Source organism: Dasypus novemcinctus, chromosome 25, assembly GCF_030445035.2.
Source record: "Dasypus novemcinctus isolate mDasNov1 chromosome 25, mDasNov1.1.hap2, whole genome shotgun sequence".
In the NCBI taxonomy this organism is placed as follows: domain Eukaryota; kingdom Metazoa; phylum Chordata; class Mammalia; order Cingulata; family Dasypodidae; genus Dasypus; species Dasypus novemcinctus.
The window spans coordinates 2,424,507-2,444,745 of record NC_080697.1 but is presented as its reverse complement, the minus strand read 5'-3'; the positions used below and the strand labels follow the sequence as shown (position 1 = coordinate 2,444,745).

General features: G+C 55.1%; 1 protein-coding gene across 9 annotated transcripts in view; it reads right to left on the bottom strand.

Moving 5' to 3' along the window:
• Window positions 1–13,251: 13,251 nt before the first annotated feature.
• The window catches only part of LPIN1 (lipin 1), a 140,882-nt gene continuing 133,894 nt past the window's right edge, over window positions 13,252–20,239 (bottom strand). For 6 of the 9 annotated variants that reach the window (XM_058287863.2, XM_058287866.1, XM_004453782.4 and 3 more), the window contains 3 exons: window positions 18,880–18,994; window positions 17,756–17,859; window positions 13,252–15,427 (listed from right to left, as the gene is read on the bottom strand). In XM_058287863.2, the coding sequence (XP_058143846.1) occupies window positions 15,268–15,427; window positions 17,756–17,859; window positions 18,880–18,994 (379 nt within the window). In that variant the 3' untranslated portion in view covers window positions 13,252–15,267. Of the gene's footprint in view, window positions 15,428–17,628; window positions 17,860–18,879; window positions 18,995–20,239 lie in introns of all 9 variants that reach the window. The other 3 variants (XR_011647448.1, XR_011647449.1, XR_011647450.1) reach the window with 1 other exon arrangement.

Genomic DNA, 20,239 nt, shown 5'->3' with positions numbered 1-20,239 from the left:
TGCTGCTGCCCCGGCTTTCCTCGCAGCCCCCCGACTTCCTCCTGGCCCAGCTGGAACGTCGCCGGAGCACGGAGCCTCCCTGGTTGTGGAAGGCGAGCACCACTCTTCCGGCCGCCGGACGCCCGGCTGCCCGCTTCCTGCCTGGCCCGTGCTGAGCTTTCTGTCCCCCAAATGGCCTGCACGTGCCTGAGGGTAGGGGTCTTTGGCGCTGCTGACCGTCTGGTCTGATGCCCTCAAATCTGTGGTAAGAGCAGCCAGAGCTGTTCTGAGCACCTAGAAAATACTTGTAAAATACGGGCGACTTGACTCTACCACAGCCTGCCAAAGCACAGTACCAGAAACGGGCTGGCTTTTATAGCGGGAATTTATTGGGGGAAAGCCCACCGCTCCGAGGCTGCGAGGAGGCCCAGCTCAAGGCGTCACCGAGTTGGCTGTGGCAGGCCCCGGCCGGCCACATGGGGCACAGGCCGCCGGCCTCCCTCCCGCGGGCCCACTGCCCCGAGCCCCGCTGCGCGAGCAGGGGCCGGCTCGGTGTCCTGCCCTCCCTGCTCGCCGACTCCGCGCAGCCTCAGCCTCTCGGGCTTCCCCTCCCGAGGCTGCCCGTGGTCCCGGAGCCCTCCCCACGCGCAGCTCGCGTTCTCCGCGTCTGCAGATCTCTCTTCTCTACGGGGCTTCAGCAGGAGGGCCACGGCCCCCAGGCCACACCCCCCTGAGCTGCTCCGCCTGGCTGGACCCAGTCCACTCGAAGGGCCCACGATCTCCTCAACGGCCCTTGACCAAAACGATCCAACCAGGGCTGTGGGAAGACGGCGACGGCTAAGGGGCAGAGCTGAGCGCTCTCACAGAAACCACGGAGAAGGAGCCAAAAGCTGTCCGAGGGACCTGCTATGGGGGCCAGCAGACCAGGACAGTGCTGCACAGCCCCAAGGAGGATGACAGACAGAGAGAGAAGAAGCCAAAACAGCAAACGTGAGTTACCAAGTCCCTATGGCTGCAGAGAAAGTCCCTCCTCCTCTACCCCCAAGACAGCAAGCTGGGGTGAAGCACCTGGTTCACTGCAGCTGACTAAGAGCGGAGCAGACGTCCTTCTCCCTGTCAGCTGCCTCAAGGGAGAATGGGGGGAGGTCGGGGTGCTTTTCTTCAGCGAATTCAGCCAGCAGAGCTTGCTTTGAATCTCTGAGCTGGAGAGTCCACACAGGAACAAAGGAAAGCTGAGAATGAATCACCTCTGTGGAAAGGTGCATTGACTGGCGCCATCTGCTGGCCAGTCTGGAAACTGCATGGACAAAAACAATTCATGCTCTCTGATTGCAACCCCTGGAAGAAAATCTGTACCCAACTAGTGAGTGTCCCGCCCAATTTGAAAACTTAAATTGGGCAATTTTAAAGACTGAAAATAAGTTGAACCAAATATCAAAGAACTGAAGGGGGGAAAAAATAGGTGAGAGAAATGAGCCTCAGAGTAAATTCCCCAATATATTCTCAGATACCAAGACATCAGCAAAAAATTACAAGCCATATGAGGAAAGAGGAAGAAATAGCCGAGCCAAGAGAACAAACCAAATATCCTGAAGAGATTCAGGATTTACAACAAGTAATCAGTGATAATCACACAACTCTCCTAAATCACTTCAAAAGAATTTTTTAAAAATACGACTGAAGAAATAAAAGATATTAAGGCGACACTGGGAGAGCATAAAGAACAATTTGAAAGCCTGCAAAGAAAAGAAACAGACATTATGAGAATGAAATACACAATGGATGAGATTAAAAATGCATTAGAGGCACATAAGAGCAGATTTGAATTGCTTGAAAACAGAATTAGTGATTTTGAAGACAGAACATTTGAACTGAAAAAGACAGGAGACCAGAAAGAGAAGAGAATGGGCGTAAAATGGGAGTCTCAGGGAATTGAATGACAATGCAAAATGCACAAATATTCACATTATTGGTGTCCCAGAAGAAGAAGAGAATGGAAAAGGGGCAGAAAGAATATTTGAGGAAATAATGACGAGAACTCCCCAACCCTTGTGAAGGAGATAAATATCAATATCCAAGAAGGACAGCACACCCCAAATAGAATAAATCCAAACAGACCTACCCTGAGACACCTACTATTCAGAATGCCAAATATCAGCGATAAAGAGAGGATTCTGAAAGCAGCAAGAGAAAAGCAAAGCATCACATACAAGGAAACCTCTATAAAATTAAGTGCTAACCTCTCATCAGAAACCATGGAGGAGAGAATAAAGTGGTATGATGTATTTAAGGTACTGAAAGAGAAAAACTGCCAGCCAAGAATTCTGTATCCAGAAAAGCTGTCCTTCAAAAATGAGGGTGAGTTCAGAGTCTTCACAGACAAACAAAAACTGATAGAATATGCTAACAAAAGACTAGATTTGCAAGAGATACTAAGGGGGCTGCTGCAGCCTGAAAGGAAAAAACAAGAGTGAGAGATTTGGAGAAGAGTTTAGAAATAAAGATTATTATGAAGGATAAACTAAAGGATAAGACAGACAACAGAACAATGTGACAACAGAGAGCCAAAGGACAAAAAGGATGAAGCAATTCTAAGTTTTCAAGTAGCCCTTCACATCTACCCAATGAACCCTGAGATATGGGAAAAAAGACCTTTCTTGGGCAAGAACACTCCAGGAGCAGCAGGAAGCGACACAGGGATTAAAAAGAGTGAATCATCAGCAGAAGTAATAGATTTCTCACCAAAGTCAATTTCTGCCTATGACTTTGAAAGTGATGAGATTGTTGCTGTTTGTGCAGCTACTGCTGAGAAACAGAATTCAGCTTCAACAAGGAAAACAATGGTTACTGTGTCTGCTTCTGGGACTGCGGAGACTGTAACTGAGAAGGAAGATGGTGCTCCAGCACCAGATGGCTGTTTCATCAAAACCCGATGAAGGAAAATGCAGAGCATGAATTATTTGAATTTGTCTTTTGTGATTTTCATTTAAAGTATTAGACATAGGGACATTTATTCTGGAGAAACGGCAAAACTCCTGTTTGGAAGATAAGTTTTTCAGCATATATATGTAAATGGTAGTATTATTGTATAGTATTTGGACTATGCTTTGATAAGTTATGATTTATACTTAAGATGAGAATTCTGAGCAACATGTTTTTGATGTATAAACTTAATTTAATCCAAATATATGGATGGACCCATTCTAAAGACACAACTTGAAGAGCAAATTCCTGAACAGTAAATAACTTGGTCAGTGTTATTAAAATGTTGACTCGTCGACTTTTGTTTTATGAGAAAGGAAATAAGTGATTGCTTTCTCCCCTAGAAATATACTGCTGTTACTATTCACTGATTTTCTTCTGCAGGGTAAGTTTGTCACAAGGCTTAAATGCTTTAGTATTCAGTTTGATTCAAAGTTGTACTTTTGTTATACGTGGAATTTTTGAAAGTTCAGCCAAAAATGCATGCAAATGTGAACATTCTGAAGTTTCTCTTAATTCTGATTTGTGCTTAAGTTTTTGGCTTTAAAGAAGTTATAGCAATGGTAGTTGCCTCCTTCAGTATTTGTTAGATGTGTGAAGTTCTGATAAATGTCACAGTGATGGTTTTAGTTTTTAGATTATTACTGTAGGTAGGTTAGTCCTTACCACAAGTGAGTCGTTTTTTAAATGTGCATTTTTTTAAATGAGTGAATTTTACAGATATATCATAATAAGACTGTACTGCCACATTTTTTTTTTAAAGATTTATTTTTTATTTATTTCTCTCCCCTTCCCCCCATTGTCTGCTCTCTCTGTCCATTGCTGTTTGTACTTCTGTGACCGCTTCTATCCTTATTAGCGGCACGGAAATCTGTGTTTCTCTTTGTCCCATCATCTTGTTGTGTCATCTCTCTGTGAGTGCAGCGCCATTCCTGGGCGGGCTGCACTTTCTTTCGCGCTGGGCGGCTCTCCTTACGGGGCGCACTCCTTGCGCGTGGGGCTCCTCTACGTGGGGGACACCCCTGCATGGCACAGCGCTCCTTGCGCGCATCAGCACTGCACATGGGCCAGCTCCACGCGGGTCAGGGAGGCCCGGGGTTTGAACCACAGACCTCTATGTGGTAGACATTTAAAAAAATAGGGGAGATGTGGGAGGGGGAGGGGGATCCCTTATCCTTTAAATGTAACTTTTCTGTACTCTAAAATCTTTTTTAAAATAAAGCTTGTTATGTATTTTTTAAAGTGGTCTAATCCAAAGGTCTCTTGACTGAATTTAACTGGAAGGTCCTACCACATGCAATGCGTTTTCATGCACAGGAACGGGTTTGCTTGAAGAGCAGGGTCTCCCGGGGTCCATAAAAGACTCAAACCAGGACGGCTAGACCTAAGCTCGCTGGGTGTGTGCCCAGGGCTTCGGTGGCAGGACGCGAGCTTCGCACTTTCTACGCCCCAGGTCCCCACACCCGCCAGGGACGGGCAAGAGTGACGGTGGGACTCCGTGTTCAGAGGGAAGAGTGGGCACCCTGCCCCGAAGGCACCCGCCTGCCCCCTCAGTGCACCTCTGTTTACCTGCCTTCCTCCTCCCACCAGGGAGGCGGACAGCATCAGAGCAGCCCTGCCCCTGCTGTGCAGCGCCCTGCAGAAGCCACTGCTCGCAGGTGCCCGGTCAGCACCGCGGAACGCAAGCCCACGGGACAGTCGCTGCAGCTCGCCACCCGAGAAGCGCAGGTTCACACCAAACGCCTGCGCCACGAGCCACCGAAGACGGGGCCCGCAGGCCCAGCGCGGAAGGCCGAGGAGAGGCCGGCCCTGCGGCCCCAGCTCACGCGCGGCCAGTCCCCGCCCGGACACCTGGAGCGACGGGCCTATGGCGAGCGACTGAACAAGTCTCCAGAATCCAAACACCGAGCAGACCCCGGGAAGAGGCACTTCCTAGGGCCCCCGGAAGGAGACCGCAAAGCGCTCCCCGAATCCAAGGAGCCCGGAACTCCGAGTTCAGTGTCTGTTTAAAGAGCCCGGCAGCGTGAAAAATGGCCATCGTGTGTAACTGTCTGCGCTACGTGTCCCGTGGTTCTAGGTGTGAAAACTGCAGCGACAGGGAACTCCCCGCTGTGCTGTAACCGCCGCTCCGTTCCACGTGTGCCTCGTGGCAGTGTGGGAGGCCACCGGGGGCAAGCACCCCTCAGAGACGAAGAAACCCATGTCCACTTGGGACTCTGGTGACCACAGGAGGTTCTGTGGGCCAGAAGAGGGGCCAGGCGGATGGACGCACACGAGGGAGACGATCCGGCTGCAAGAGGCGCGAGGGCCTGCTGGAGCTAAACCCACGGGACACGCACTGCACACCGCCGTGCTGAGATGCCCGAGAGGAGCTGCAGGCTACCGGGCCGGAGGGACAAGGAGCTGCTGCTGTCCATCTCCGGTGATGAACACAGGCTGCAAATGTAATTAATTCTACCGAATTGTGTACTTGAAAATGGTTCAAATGGGAAATTTTAAGCTGCATAAATGCTACTACAATACAAACTGGAGGGGGGCAGGGGCGGGAGGGGGAAGGCAGGCACACGCTGGCTAGAAGGGAGCCCACAGCCAAACAGGAACGCAGAGGAGAAAACAGCAATGCCCAGAGCAGGACAGTGCGGCGCGCGGCGGGCAGAGCTGCGGGGCGGCGTTGGGAGGCAGTGGGGAAGGAGCAGCGCGGGGCAAGCCCGTGCCTGGTCTGGCCCAGGTCGTCGACACTCTGGGTGCACTGAAAGGCGCAGGAGCAACGGCAGTGCTGAGAGGAGTGGGAGCAGGGGCAGGGGGGCCTGTAGAGGTGCGCGGGGGCTGCCGAGATGTTTAAAAAGGAGCGAAATCAGGAAGCAGACTTGGCCCAACGGACATAGTAGCCGCCTACCACATGGGAGGTCCACGGTTCAAACCCCGGGCCTCCTTGACCCGTGGGGAGCTGGCCCATGTGCAGTGCTGATGCGCGCAAGGAGTGCCCTGCCACGCAGGGGTGTCCCCCACATAGGGGAGCCCCACGCGCAAGGACAGCGAATATGCAGCCTGCCCAGGAGCGGCACCACACACATGGAGAGCTGACACAGCAAGATAACGCAGCTAAATGAGACACAGATTCCTGGTGTTGCTAACAAGAACAGAAGGGGTCACAGAAGAACACACAGCGAATGGACACAGAGCAGACAACTGGGGGGGGAAGGGCAGAGATATAAATAAATCTTTTTTTTATAAAAAAGGAGTGAAATCACTGTAAACATCAGCTATGACATGCCAGTGAAAGAACCTTAGAGGACTTGCTTCACGAGCATGTGAACAGCACATCCACAATCTGTGAATAGACGCCATGTGAGCGAGCACGTGGCTTCTGCCAGCAGACACGTGGCCTCTACCAGAGGACCCAAGGGCCACGTGGCCTCTGCCAGTGGACCCAAGAGAGCCACGAGGCCTCCGCCAGGAGACCCAAGAGCCACGTGGCCTCTGCCAGTGGACCCGAGAGAGCCACGAGGCCTCCGCCAGGAGACCCAAGAGCCACGTGGCCTCTGCCAGTGGACCCGAGAGAGCCACGAGGCCTCCACCAGAGGACCCAAGGCCCACGTGGCCTCTGCCAGTGGACCCGAGAGAGCCACGAGGCCTCCGCCAGGAGACCCAAGAGCCACGTGGCCTCTGCCAGTGGACCCGAGAGAGCCACGAGGCCTCCGCCAGGAGACCCAAGAGCCACGTGGCCTCTGCCAGTGGACCCGAGAGAGCCACGTGGCCTCCGCCAGCAGACTCGTGCGTGGTGGGGCGTGCCACAATCACACTGCAGTTGCCTTTCCATAGCTCATCGCACGCCTGGCACACTGATGCCCCTAAGTACCCCTTGCGCAACAATCTCGACTTTTATACGATCGCTGATGATTCTGCATTGCTGTAAGTGGCGCTGGCAGCAGGAGGGGCTGCTGGGAACCTCCCCGCGCTGAGCTTCCCCCCGGCCTGGCGGCCGCGGCCTCAAGGACCGAGGTCCAGGGCTTTCAGGGCATCGGAGCTGCTGGGCCGGGCGGGGGCTCGGGTGAGGAGCCTCCGAGGAAGCCCGTCCCCCTCTGCTCCAGGGGCCAGGTGCGTTAATTTGGTGGCTGCTAGCCAGGCCCTGCACAGGGCGCCTGTGGGACTATTTCCCTAGTCCCGGAAAGCCCCCCCTCTCCCAGGGTCCCCCAAATCCACGCAAAGCTTCCAGCCTCGCCGTCCGCCAGCAGCACCACACCCAGACGTGGTAAGACAGAACGTCGCGCTCTAGAGACAGACCTGCTGCCCCTCCTGAAATCGGGCCTCCGCCCTCAGACCCCCACGGCAGCAGCAGCACCTCCGCCCTCAGACCCCCGTGGCAACATGCAGGGCCTCCACCCTTAGACCCCCACGGCAGCAGCAGCGCCTCTGCTCTCAGACCCCCATGGCAGTGCGCAGAGCCTTGCTGCGGCATCTCCTCCGCCCAGGGGAGCACGAGCTCTTGGGCACGGACCCGGCAAGCCCCTGCGTGCCTGCAGACAGCAGCCCCTCGGCCAGGTGGCCCCTGCCCCCCGGCTCAGGCCAGGACCCCTCCGTGGCCTGGCAGGAGGAAAGCCCGGCCTTGGGGGGGAGAGGGCAGCCCGCACGGTGCCCGCCTCTGGGGGCAGAGCTGACCACGAGGCTCCAGCTCGGCTCACGCCGAGGAGAGGAACGGCTCCTCACGGCCCCGGGCCTGTGGGCGTCCTGCGATGCAGCCCCTCGAGGGGGGGCAGAACGCAGGGCGAGGGGCGAGGCCAGGCGGGACCCCGGGGTCCCCAGTGCCACGTCAGCATTGTGTGTCCACGTCGAGCTACGGAAGGAGCCCGTCCATGGAGACGAGCCCTGACCAGCTAGCTCACTGCAGGCAGTGTAGACGTGTTAAGTCAGTGCCCAAAAAAATGACTCAAATGGTGGTCAAAAGAATCCAGTTGGCAGATATGACACAAACACATCAATTACAAACCCAAACCCAACATCAGATCACTAGCTTCACTACATCACCGTTTTCCACCAAATAATGTTCACGTTAAATTGAATTTCATTAGTTTTATAGTTTTATCTACACTCAATTTTTAAATGCCTTGTTTTCTAAATTGCATAAGTACTATAGTTTTGTATTTGTTCATATTTAAATAAAATAAAAATAATTTACGTCAACACTAATATTTTGAAGATGACTGTACATTACTTAAGTTTGAGGGGGAAAAAGGCTGATAAAATTGTACAGAGAAAGCTCTGGGGACCCCTCAGAGCCAAACAAAACAAAACAAAACAAAACAAAAAAACCCGTATCCTCCTTTTTCTGTGATTTCCCTCTTGAGTTTCCGTTTCGTTTCTTGACATTTGAAATGCCCGCAGGCAGCTGCCGATGGCCGGTCAAGCCCCTGGGTCACTGTGTTTGGCCCACTACAAAGCGAGCCCGCCTGCTTTGGACGCCAGGCCCACAAAGCCTGTCCACTCAGCAGGCGGCCAGCTGTCCCTCCGGGTCTATAAACCTTGGCCAGCCCCGGAACCCCGAAGCTGCGGCCACTCTGGCCTCCTCTGCTGCGTCAGCTTTGGTGTCCTGAATAAAACGCTGGAGGCTGCAAACTCCGATTTCCCTTTCACAAGTTTGGAGGCCCCCAAGACGCCTTCTGTGAGTGGAGGGCCAGGTGAACTGCAATTCGCAGTCTCCACCCGTAACACCCCCCCTTCCCTGTGGTTCTCCTGGCTCCCCTTCGCCCTGGCCCTGCCCTTTGCTCTCGCTGAGGACAATTCCTTCGCCCCTCCAGCAGACCTCACGGCAAATGAAACAATCGGACTCACGGCGAGGTCTGGCCCATCCCCCCCAGGCCCCAAACCAGTATTCCTCTAAATACCAGCCCCACACGTGCCGGCCCGCCCTGACAGGAGACCTCAGACACCCAGTCAGACCTTTCAAGAGGCCCCGAGACTGGGAGTCTGAAGGGGCCTCTCTCACCCAGGAATGTGGCTTTTACTAGAAACTGGGCAGATGAAACGGCCATCCTGAGGGCACAGTGAACGTCCAGCTTCTCTATGGCAAAGCGCCTCTTACCGTCACGGGGCAAGAGCCACTGCAGGGGCCAGACCCGTTTGAGACACCGTTTCCCTCCAAGCACCCCGATGTTTTAGTAGCGTAAGGCCTTAGTCCACGCAAGGCTCACGTTTCCGACGGGCTGAAAGGTCAGCAAAGGAACTGTGGGCTAAACGAGTCTAAGATACGGTAACAGTGAGGATGTTTGGGATTTCCACCCAATTAGCTCTACGCGCCAAATCCCACTCCCTAAAGGCAACAGACACCCTTGCTGCGCTCAAGGTCACTGCTCCGTACGTGGACACACACAACGCTCTACCCCAAGTTGTCGCACAGCTTCTGCCCCTCAATGGCTGTTGACGATGAGCCCCCAAAAGGGAGGCTTAGACACAGCTGGGCACGGCCTCTTCCCGTGCCCTAAAGGCTTGTGACGAGACTGTCGCCAGACGCGGGAAGGCTCTCGATGCCTCCTGGGAAAACCCGTCACCCAGGCTGAGCCCAGGGGGTGTCCATTCGTGGCTCTGTTCCCGTCCCCTTGTCCCTGGGGCAGGGGTCTCCCGTGTGGGAAGATGCACCGTAGGAGCACAGTTGGCTCTAGAGAAGGCCGCTCTAGAGGTAGAGGATCTACCTCCCAGCGAGGGTGGCCACCAGCTCACCAGCTCACCAGCTCACCAGCCCGCCAGCCCGCCAGCCCGCCAGCTCGCCAGCTCACCGGCTCACCGGCTCACCGGCTCACCGGCTCGCCAGCCCACCAGCCCGCCAGCCCGCCAGCCCGCCAGCCCGCCAGCCCGCCAGCTCACCAGCCCGCCAGCCCGCCAGCTCACCAGCTCACCGATGCTGGACCTTCGCAAAATGACCCGACCCACTGACGGCACTGGACTCACCTGGCTTCCCTAGGAGGCGTGGCCAGCGGAGACCGGGGGTGACTGTGTGACTGAGGGCCAGGGGAAGCTCGCCGACAGGTGGGGGCCGCAGACGCTGCGAGCGGAGGCAGAGTGTGACACACTGCCCAGATCTAATTGGCTTCCAGGCTCCCGGGGACCACGGCTCGGAGATGGCCTATTAACAGGAGCACTTGTCCTCTCAAGCACAGTCATAACACCCAGTAGCTCGACAAATACACGTGCGGGCACAAAACCAGTGTGAACGGACAGCAGAGACCTTCAACTTCAGCAACCTGAGGTGGTGAAGGAGAGACCAACATTCTCTCTCAAAACGGAGGAATGGCCAAAAGGGGAGAAATTGATAAAAACTGTATAGAGAAAAACTGATGAAAACTGTATAGAGAAAGCCCAGGGGACCTCAGAGGCAAAGTAAAATTTAAAAGCCAGGCCCCACGTCCTCTTCTCGTCTCTCTTGAATTTCCTTTTATCTGTAGAAGTTTGAAATCCCCTCCAAGGCAGCTGACCCAGAGAGCCAACCGAGCCCCCGCTTCACTACGTTTGCCCCAGCACGAGACCCGAGGGACAGCACCAGAGACAAGGCCAGGCCTCCAAGGGCCACTCCCAGCAGCCCCTGCGGGCGCACGAGGCTGTGACCCCACCCCGGGCCAGCCAAGGCCCAAGGCCCCAGCATGTCCCACAGGCCCCATGAGTCCCACGGGCCCCGGCGTGTCCCAAGGCCCCAGCATGTCCCGAGGCCCCGGCATTGTCCCACGGGCCCCGGCATGTCCCGAGGCCCCAGCATGTCCCACGGGCCCCGGCATGTCCCACGGGCCCCGGCATGTCCCGAGGCCCCGGCATGTCCCACGGGCCCCGGCATGTCCCGAGGCCCCGGCATGTCCCACGGGCCCCGGCATGTCCCGAGGCCCCGGCATGTCCCACGGGCCCCGGCATGTCCCGAGGCCCCGGCATGTCCCACGGGCCCCGGCATGTCCCGAGGCCCCAGCATGTCCCACGGGCCCCAGCGTGTCCCACGGGCCCCACGAGTCCCACAGGCCCCAGCACGTCCCATAGGCCCTGGCATGTCCCGAGGCCCCGGCATGTCTCACGGGCCCCAGCATGTCCCGAGGCCCCAGCATGTCCCACGGGCCCCGGCATGTCCCGAGGCCCCGGCATGTCCCGAGGCCCCGGCATGTCCCGAGGCCCCAGCGTGTACCACGGGCCCCACGAGTCCCACAGGCCCCAGCACGTCCCACGGGCCCCGGCATGTCCCGAGGCCCCAGCATGTCCCACAGGCCCCAGCACGTCCCACAGGCCCCAGCATGTCCCACAGGCCCCAGCATGTCCCACAGGCCCCACGAGTTCCACAGGCCCCAGCACGTCCCACGGGCCCCGGCATGTCCCGAGGCCCCAGCATGTCCCACGGGCCCCGGCATGTCCCACGGGCCCCGGCATGTCCCACGGGCCCCGGCATGTCCCGAGGCCCCGGCATGTCCCACGGGCCCCAGCGTGTCCCACGGGCCCCAGCGTGTCCCAAGGCCCCGGCATGTCCCACGGGCCCCACAAGTCCCACAGGCCCCTGCACATCCCATAGGCCCCGGCGTGTCCCGAGGCCCCGGCATGTCCCACGGGCCCCGGCATGTCCCACGGGCCCCAGCGTGTCCCAAGGCCCCACAAGTCCCACAGGCCCCAGCACGTCCCACGGGCCCCAGCATGTCCCACAGGCCCCACAAGTCCCACAGGCCCCGGCATGTCCCACAGGCCTCGGCGTGTCCCACAAGCCCCAGCACGTCCCACGGGCCCCACCGCGTCCCACAGGCCCCAGAGTGTCCCGAGGCCCCAGCGCATCCCACAGGCCCCTGGGGTGCTGGAGCCAGGTCTGGGGCTGCGCCGAGACCCTGTGCCCTCCCTGGCTCTGCTGCCGGTGTGGCCACAGACCACCCTCTTCCGGGCCGTGCCCACCGCCTGGCGGCCTCACTGTGGCCTCCCACTGGGAAGGCCTCGGCCCTGTCTCCACACGGCACTCTGGGGGGACGCCATCAGCTGCACAAACGCCGTGCTAATCACCGTGTGCTGCCCCAGGGCCACTCCGTGCCCACCGACCCCCGGGGCCAGCTGCCGCCTATTTGAGCCCCTTCGGGCCCCACACCCTCTGCCGAGCCGCACACCTTCAGCCCGTCGGCTCCAACGGTGCCCTCCAGGTCACGGGTGGGAGGGAGGACGCTTTGGGGCAGTCCGACCACCGTCTCTTAGTTTAAGCCAGAGTCAGGGTCCCCGGCCAACCCCCGTGAAGCAGAGCACAGGGCTGCTCCCACTCAACCCCCGCACCAGGGGGGAGTACGATGTGATGGCTGGTGCAGTGAAGCTCTCCTGGAACAGCTGTTAGGAGACTTAGAATGAGGAAAGCTAGTTTTTTAAAATAGGGACCCCTGGCTTTCCTCAACAACTAACCACCTGTCTCAGGAGTGTACCAAGGTGGCCGGCGTTTATCACCTTATAGGAAAGGGCCTTTGAGCCCCAGTGGTGATGGCAAGCGACTGCAAACCCAGCGCCCATGAGCCTCCTGACTCAGGTGCCGAGCTGGGTGGTGGCATGTCGAGGTACACGATGTTTTTCACACTCAGGAGGTTCGAGCTGAGGCACTGGTGAGACTGAAGCCAGCTCTCCCCGCATGTGCGAGAAGGCAGGCTGCGTGCCCATGCGGCAGAGCCAGAAGGGCAGGCGAGAGCGCCGGTTACCTTGAATTTTACAGGAGAAGGAGCCCACAAACCGAAAGAAGAACTGGAATCAGCCATGGCGTCCACAGCTGCGAGCCGGTCTGCTCTGTTTCCGAGGTCGGTGAGCCGTACGTACGCTACAGAAGCCCGGAGCGGCTCCACGGCTCAGCCTGCGCTTGGCGGCGCTGGTCTCGGGCGTTTGGGCCACCCGCTGCACTTATGCCCCCGCACCCTGGTGACGCGAGTACACCTGCAGGTCTCAGGCCACGCTGCACAGAATTAGCAGGGACTGGGAGCGTCTTCAGCAGCTACGTGTGAACAAGCCAAGGCTTTGACTGACGGGTTTAACATGAAAACCTGGAGCGTCCCAGAGAGAAGCGGCAGGGCGCCCACGTCGGCCACGAGGGGCCACCCGGCGGCAGCACCAGCCTTCGCCCCCACCCCCAAGGCCCTGCCAGGGCACCCGACCCCAGGGGAGTCAGAAAAGACTGATCTTTTCTTCCAAATATGAAACCGTTCATAACCTTGAGGATTTTTTCTCAATAGAGACTAAAATAATACACTTAATAACCCCAAACTAGAAAATCAGCAACTTAATAACTTGCCAAGAATGATTTAAAATTCACACGCCTGATTTTCAGAGTTCATCCATCAGTCTCATTTATTGTTTTCTAACTTTGCATCCAGCACAACACAATGACTTTTACAATGATTTTTATCATTGCACCAGCATATACAAAAACAGATAAAATGTTATAAATAAATTTATTTAAATGGAAAAAAGCTTAAATTGGAAAGGGAGCGCTCTCAGGAGGTGTGATCGCTTCCTCCAACGTGCCAGGTGTGGGACGCACTTTCCTTGCCACTCGAGGCGAGCACGCGCAGGCTCTCGCTGTGGAGTGTCGTTTCCACGGGGCAGCTTTGACACGTGGGCGCCACGGCCCGCACTCGAGCACAGGCCACGACCGCCGGGGAGGGTCTTAGAGTGTGCGAGCCCCGAAGCCTCGGCTGCCAGGAGCCGCGGGGCAGGCTCTCCGGGCCCCCAGCGCCACGCTCGGCTCCCTGGATGCGTGCTTGGTTCCGGAAGAAGAGCTGGGGGACTTGGGGACGTGCGCGTCAGGCGCCCAGAGCTGCCCCCTCCTAGCTCCGCGGCTGCGGCGCAGGACCGACGGCGGGCATGCCCAGCAAAGGGACGGCAGCACCTCGCAGCCCCCGGCTCCCGAGCGGCCCAAAGACACGCGTGAAGGAGACCAGCGCGGGCCTGGGAGGTCACGGGGACGAGCCCGAGGGCACGGGGGCGTGCTAGCGCCTCTGTCGCCTCCTCAGGGACGCTCAGCGGCTCCGTGAGCACCTGCCAGCGCCTGCACTGCGGCGCCTCCCCCGCGCTGCCTGAGACCACCAACCACCAGGAGGGCTTCCTTCTGGATTTTCTTTCACGGAAAGAGTAAAATTTCCTTAAACTGTCTCATTATTTTTCTGCTAAGTCTAACAATGCAATTTAAATAGCAAAGTATTTCAGTCACCAATAGAACACGTTAAAAAAATAATACTTCAAAGAATAAAGCAAGATCTTTTACCAAAATAATTCTTTCACTTTTCAAATTGTCCTCTCCACAAATCAATTCAATAAAAATAATGCCACTGAATTTTCACTTATTACTTGCCCTTACTTTGAGGGGAAAAGGCTAGGGAGAAAAAAAAGTGTCACTTAAATTCCAAAGGAGAGTCACAGTCTCATGAGATGTAAGAATAAGGCTCTTTGGGTAGTCCCAGATCATAGTTTAATACACTGATGACAGTTGTAATAGAAAGAGTATGGCAAAGATACTGAAAACAACTCAGAGTAAAATAATAAATAACATCTACAAAGGATATAATTTAAACTCTTGAAACTAGTTTCTCCAGGCCCATCTGCTTCTTTGAAAGCCTCCAATAAAAACCAACATCTTTATCAATTTGGCATAACCTGCTCGAGCCCGCGTCTCAGCACCAGCTGGCGGGGTGACAGGATGCTGGCGCAGCGCATCCCAGTCCTGCCGTGTGACCTGAAGGCTTGCAGGGGATGGAGAACCAAAGCACATTCCTAAGAAAACGTCTCTGCAGGTGCAAGAAGGCATCAGTACCGCAGCCTTTAGCTGCAAGAACGGGGGAGGAAACCTGCCAGTTACGCGGTGACGGCTAACCTGGTGAGCGCAAGGAGGGGCATCACCTAGAAGCCAGGCCAGCAGCGGACCCCGCAGGGCGGGCAGAGACCGCGGCCCAGAGCCCCAAGGCCTCCCGCCCGCCCCTGGCCTGCCGCCCCCTCCGCGAGGAAGGTGGCCCTGCCGTCCCCAAGTGCGACCCCACAGACACTGCGCCCCCGACAGCCAGCCTGTGGCGCTCGGCAGCCAGGGCGCGTGGCTGTCACTGCTTACGGCCAAGGCCGGGCAGCTCTGCAGGCACCCCAGCCCTTCCCCGCGTCCAGAGCAGCCCTTCCCACTTCACTTGGAACGCCAGCCCGGGTGGCAGAGGCAGGGACCTGCTTCCAAATCCTTCCTGCTCTCAAAGGACAGCACGCCAGTCCCGAGGGCCAGCTCCACAGTTCCCAAAACCTATCCTTTAATGCGTGACCCCGTCTTCTGCTCCACGGCGGGTGGCAGCTCGGCACGTGTCAGGCTGAGGCAGAGTGGACATCCTGGTTTTCAAAAGGCGGCAGTGGCTCTCTCCAAAAGGTGAAGTTGCTGAAAGTATCTGAACAGGGGAAGTCTGAAGAATGGCTTCTCTTCAGTAACGGGAAGACATGATCAACCACCTCACAGAGTCTCACGTACCTGGAAGGAAAACAGAAACTGTCACTGCCGCAGACAGACGAGGTGCACGCAGGACACAGACCAGGTAGGGCAGGCCCCAAGGCCAACGCCTGCCTCGCACAGCGTATGTAATGCTCAAGTAATTCCTATTCACACCACATAAGTAACGCTCGAGTAATTCCTACTCACACCACATAAGTAACGTTCGAGTAATTCCTACTCACACAGTAAGTAATGCTCGAGTAATTCCTACTCATACCGCGTAAGTAATGCTCAATTCCTACTCACACTGCATAAGTAATGGTCAAGTAATTCCTACTCATACCACATTAAGTAATGTTTGAGTAATTCACACCACATAAGTAACACTCAAGTAATTCCTACTCACACCGCATAAGCAATGCTAGAGTAATTTCTACTCATACAGTAATGCTCAAGTAATTCCTACTCACACAATGCAATACTTGAGTAATTTCCTACTCATACAGCAAGTAATGCTCAAGCAATTCCTATTCATACTACGTAAGTAATGCTTGAGTGATTCCTACTCACACAGTAAGTAATGCTCGAGTAATTCCTACTCACACAGTAAGTAATGCTCGAGTAATTCCTACTGGGCAAAGATCTAAGAGGCCAAAGGTCAGGTAAAGGAGGAGCTGGGACCTCGACTTTGCCCTCCCCACAGTACAGTGGGGAGACCCACAAGGGCCCTTGGCTCTGGCCTGCAGCTCTGCCAGCGATGAGCTGTGCAGCCTGCAGCACATGATGCAGCCTCTCTGAGCCTGACTTTGCTGTAAAGAGGGGACGATGCAAACTCTGCACTGTTAACATGAGAACTGAACCAAAAGTGACTGCGACGGCCACCCGCCCACCCTGGGTGCTCAACAGATTCACCTGATAACAAATTACTATGATGTCTCAGGAATGACAGATCTGGGGTGCAGCCCCCACGGCCCAGGACCGGGCTGGGTGCGGCAGAGACTCGTGGGGCCCCTGCGTCCTCTACTCTGCCTGCGCGTGTCCCCGAGATGCCACCCCGTGGCCTGTGCCCTGGAGGCTGCGCGTGTGTCTTCAGGCCTCCAGCCTCCAGCCAGGCCTGCCCAGGCCCCTGCTTGTGGCCCCAGAGTCCTCGACTGTCCGATTTGCTAAGACCCTGAAAGAGGCTTTTTAAATCCAAACTCCACGAATCAGCATGTTCGGAAGAACAGAATCTCATTAAATGCGGATGAATGTGTCTTTAATAAAGAGCTCCAGGGGCCGGCAAGGAACGCTGCACTTGCTCAAAACAGGAAACACCAGCGAAGCCTTCTCCCACGCAGCCCCCAGAGCCAGGCACAGGCAGAGCCCCCAGGCCGCCTGGCAGGACAGCAGGGCCCTGGGCAGACGGGCAGACGGACGCGAGCCCTGGCCGCTTCCACGGCCCATCTGGGGACCCGGGCTCCTGCCCCCAGCTCTCCTCCCCCCAGTGTCAGCGTGATGGGGGCTGAGGTGGGGGGCACGCAGCCTTTAGAAGAGGAGGGGGCACGGAGGCTTCAGGAGACAGTTAAGGAAGGATGCACCTGTGGTCGTCGCGCGGTCCGAGGGCCCGCCCCCCCACCCCCCACCCCTGGGAGTGGGGATGGGGCCTGCAGGGGGGCGCTGGCCGGGGCCGGGATGCACCCCGTTGAAGCACGGGGGTCACCTCCAAAGTGAAAACCTCTCTGGAGAACCTAGGTTTCTAGAAAGCTCTAGAAGCGCCCCCGCCCCGCCCCGGCTCACGCAGGCCAGAGGCTGTTTGCACGCGACTGACCAGGCCGAGGGCTGCCCCGCTGTCCTGACGGGACGAGGCAGGCGCCACCGGGGCCCGGGGCTCCCACGCAGGACGACCTCAGCCTCGCGCGACACCGGGGCCACGTGGCCACCTCGGCCCGCGCTCAGGGAGGTTGGATTTTGACCAAAAACACCGAGGTCTTCCAAAACCGGATGGCGCCGCTTCGGGTAAACGCCCCCACAGGCCGCAGGCCCAGACGCGCCCCTCGTCTCCGAGGCAGCGGCCACGACCCCCCAGCTCCGCGCGATTTCTGACTCCCCTTCTAGGCCTTCAAACAGCGCCGTCGCCCAAACCACGGCTTTTCAAGCTCATTCGGTTCCCTTCTGGAAACCTCAGGGCCAGGGGACATCTGATTTATTTAAAACTGGCCAAAAGTTAAGTTTTGGAAAAAATACAAGAAATTGAAAAATACCTTTCCTTGTAAGAAGTGAAGATTAAAACACGGGCAGCAAAGCCTAAGTGGGGTGCTGCACACCGTCAAAGACCACCCACGCCCCGGACTCGGGGAGCAGCGACGCAGGCACAGACGCGCAACTCACGAGGAGATGTTGGTCTTGGCATGCTCCTGCACGAGCTCTCCTTTGGGATTGACGGTAAATATTCTGTTCAGAGACACCCCCACTTGCTTGTACGAATATACATCCTGCATTGGTGGAGGCAGAGGAGAGAGTCGGTTAGAAAAGGGGGTTGTCCGTGTGGAGCTGGCCATGCGCAGTGCTGATGCGCGCAAGGAGTGCCGTGCCACGCAAGGGTGACCCCCGCGTAGGGAAGCCCCACGCGCAAGGAGTGCGCCCGTGAGGAAAGCCGCCCAGCGTGAAAAGAAAGAGCAGCCTGCCCAGGAATGGCGCCGCCCACACTTCCCGTGCTGCTGACGACAACAGAAGCGGACAAAGAAACAAGACGCAGCAAAAAGACACCAAGAACAGACAACCAGGGGAGGGGGGGAAATTAAATAAATAAATAAATCTTTAAAAAAAAAAAAAAAAAAAAAAAAAAAAAAAAAAAAAGAAAAGGGGGCTGTCTGTAAGCACAAGCGCGTGCTAGCTCCGAGTGGACGTCCTATTATCTGACTTCATTAACCAGGGCCGCCCCTCCAAGTACTTCAGAAGAGAAGGCCCTTGGGGTGGACTAGGGCATCCGTTTCCCCGCTGCAGCCCGTGCGGTCTGTGCAAGGCTGGGTTAAAGAGCAGGCACCTGCAGCGCCCTGCAGTCCTGAAGGTCCTCTCTGACCGATTTTCTCTGTCGTGATTTTCAAAAGCAAGACAGTACTGGGCAGTTGGCAGCCACCGCGGCTCAGAGGCTGAGCCGCTTGGTTCCGGGGACGCTACATGCAAAACCTCGCAGCATTTGTTTCATGGCGTGAAAGGCCATCGAGCTCCTAAGGACTGAGATTCTGAGTTCACCTGTGTGATTTTCTGGTAGAAAGGATCCAATCCAAGAAATACTGCCATTTTACTTATTTAGCAAGTAATTTGGAATTTGGAGATGTCGTTCCTATCAAGCTTTAAACTGAAACCAACTTGCCAATCTTCAAAGAAGACCAGAAGACATGAAATAATTTACAATCTCCTCCCTATTTACCAGGCTACAGCTCCAGGGCAGGGCTTCTGCGTGGAGAAGAGACTGTGATTTCAAGAGCTGTTAGAGCCGATCTACTACTTACAGCTGGTCGGTTTCCAAAAGCAGCGTAGAAGGGTTCTGTATTTGGAAAAAACAGGTTTTTGATGTCTGTCAAACACTGGACTTTGAACTTTTCAGGCTTCTTCTCGATCACTTCTCTGTTAAAAATAAGTAAGCAATGTATCAGAATGAGAGGAGGTATGCTTTCAACTATCCAAGATACTACATACTAAGAACACTCTCATCTATTCAAAAATCAAATATGGAAGCAGTTAATTGTCCCCAAAAAGCACTGGACACAAATTCACAAATTGAACCCGATCTTTAAAGTCTCCCCACAAAATAGTAAGGACAAGTGATTTCACCAAAAAGTTCTACCAATCATTCCAAGAATAATTCCAGAGCACAGAGGAGGAGACATTCTCAAACCCACTACAGGAGGCTAATGTAACCTTGAAAACAAAACCTAAAATGTGTGAGCCAATCTCATTAGTGAAAATAAATCAAAAATCCTAAATCTATAAATTGAAGCAAACTGACTCCAGCTCCAGCAGTGTATAAAAACGTTGAATGCAAAACTAACTTCTTATTTAAAGTTGGTCAATATAACACATTAACAGATTTTTAAAAGAGAAAAAACCATGATCATCTCAATACATACACAATGGGCGTTTGTTATAATTCAACATCTAATCAGGATAACACTCTTAAACCAGGAACAGGAGGCAATAAACTATGGCCCACGTCCTAGTGAATAATGAAAGAACCGCGGCTGCCGCCACTGCCTGCAGGGCCTGCCCAGTGCCATGAGATATGAGGATAAATAAAAAGTTACAAGGATGGAAAGGAAGGGAAAGCGCTATCTCCCTAGAATATCCAAAGACCCTGCAAATGATCAGAATTAATAAAGTTGCTGGCTATAAAACCAAGTACAAAAATCAACTGCATTTTCCTACATCAGAAACAAAGGTAGAAAGCAGAATTCTGTAAATAGCACTTTCAGTGGAATTTTAATGTCATAAATCTGGACAGTTCTATTACGTGTATTGAAATGTTTTAGGGAAGGCCTAAATAAATGAAAAATACACCATATATTGTTGCCTTGGAAGATTCAATGTAGCAGTTACCCCTTCCACACTGTGGGGCTTAGGGGCATGGCACCCCATGATCTGGAAAACCTGGAAAATCTACATAAAATTTTTTGCATAAACTAAACCTTTTAAAAACTTTTCAAATCAGCCTTTGCTACCTGAAAATCCATAGGGGTACACACTTCGTCTTCATTTTCTTTAGGGAATCATATATGGACTTAGCCTTTTCATAGAAGCAGAGTCCAACAGACTGCTTTTTTTTTTAAGTAACAATCCTGCACCGAAAAGAATGTTGCACTTTCCACGTGGGAG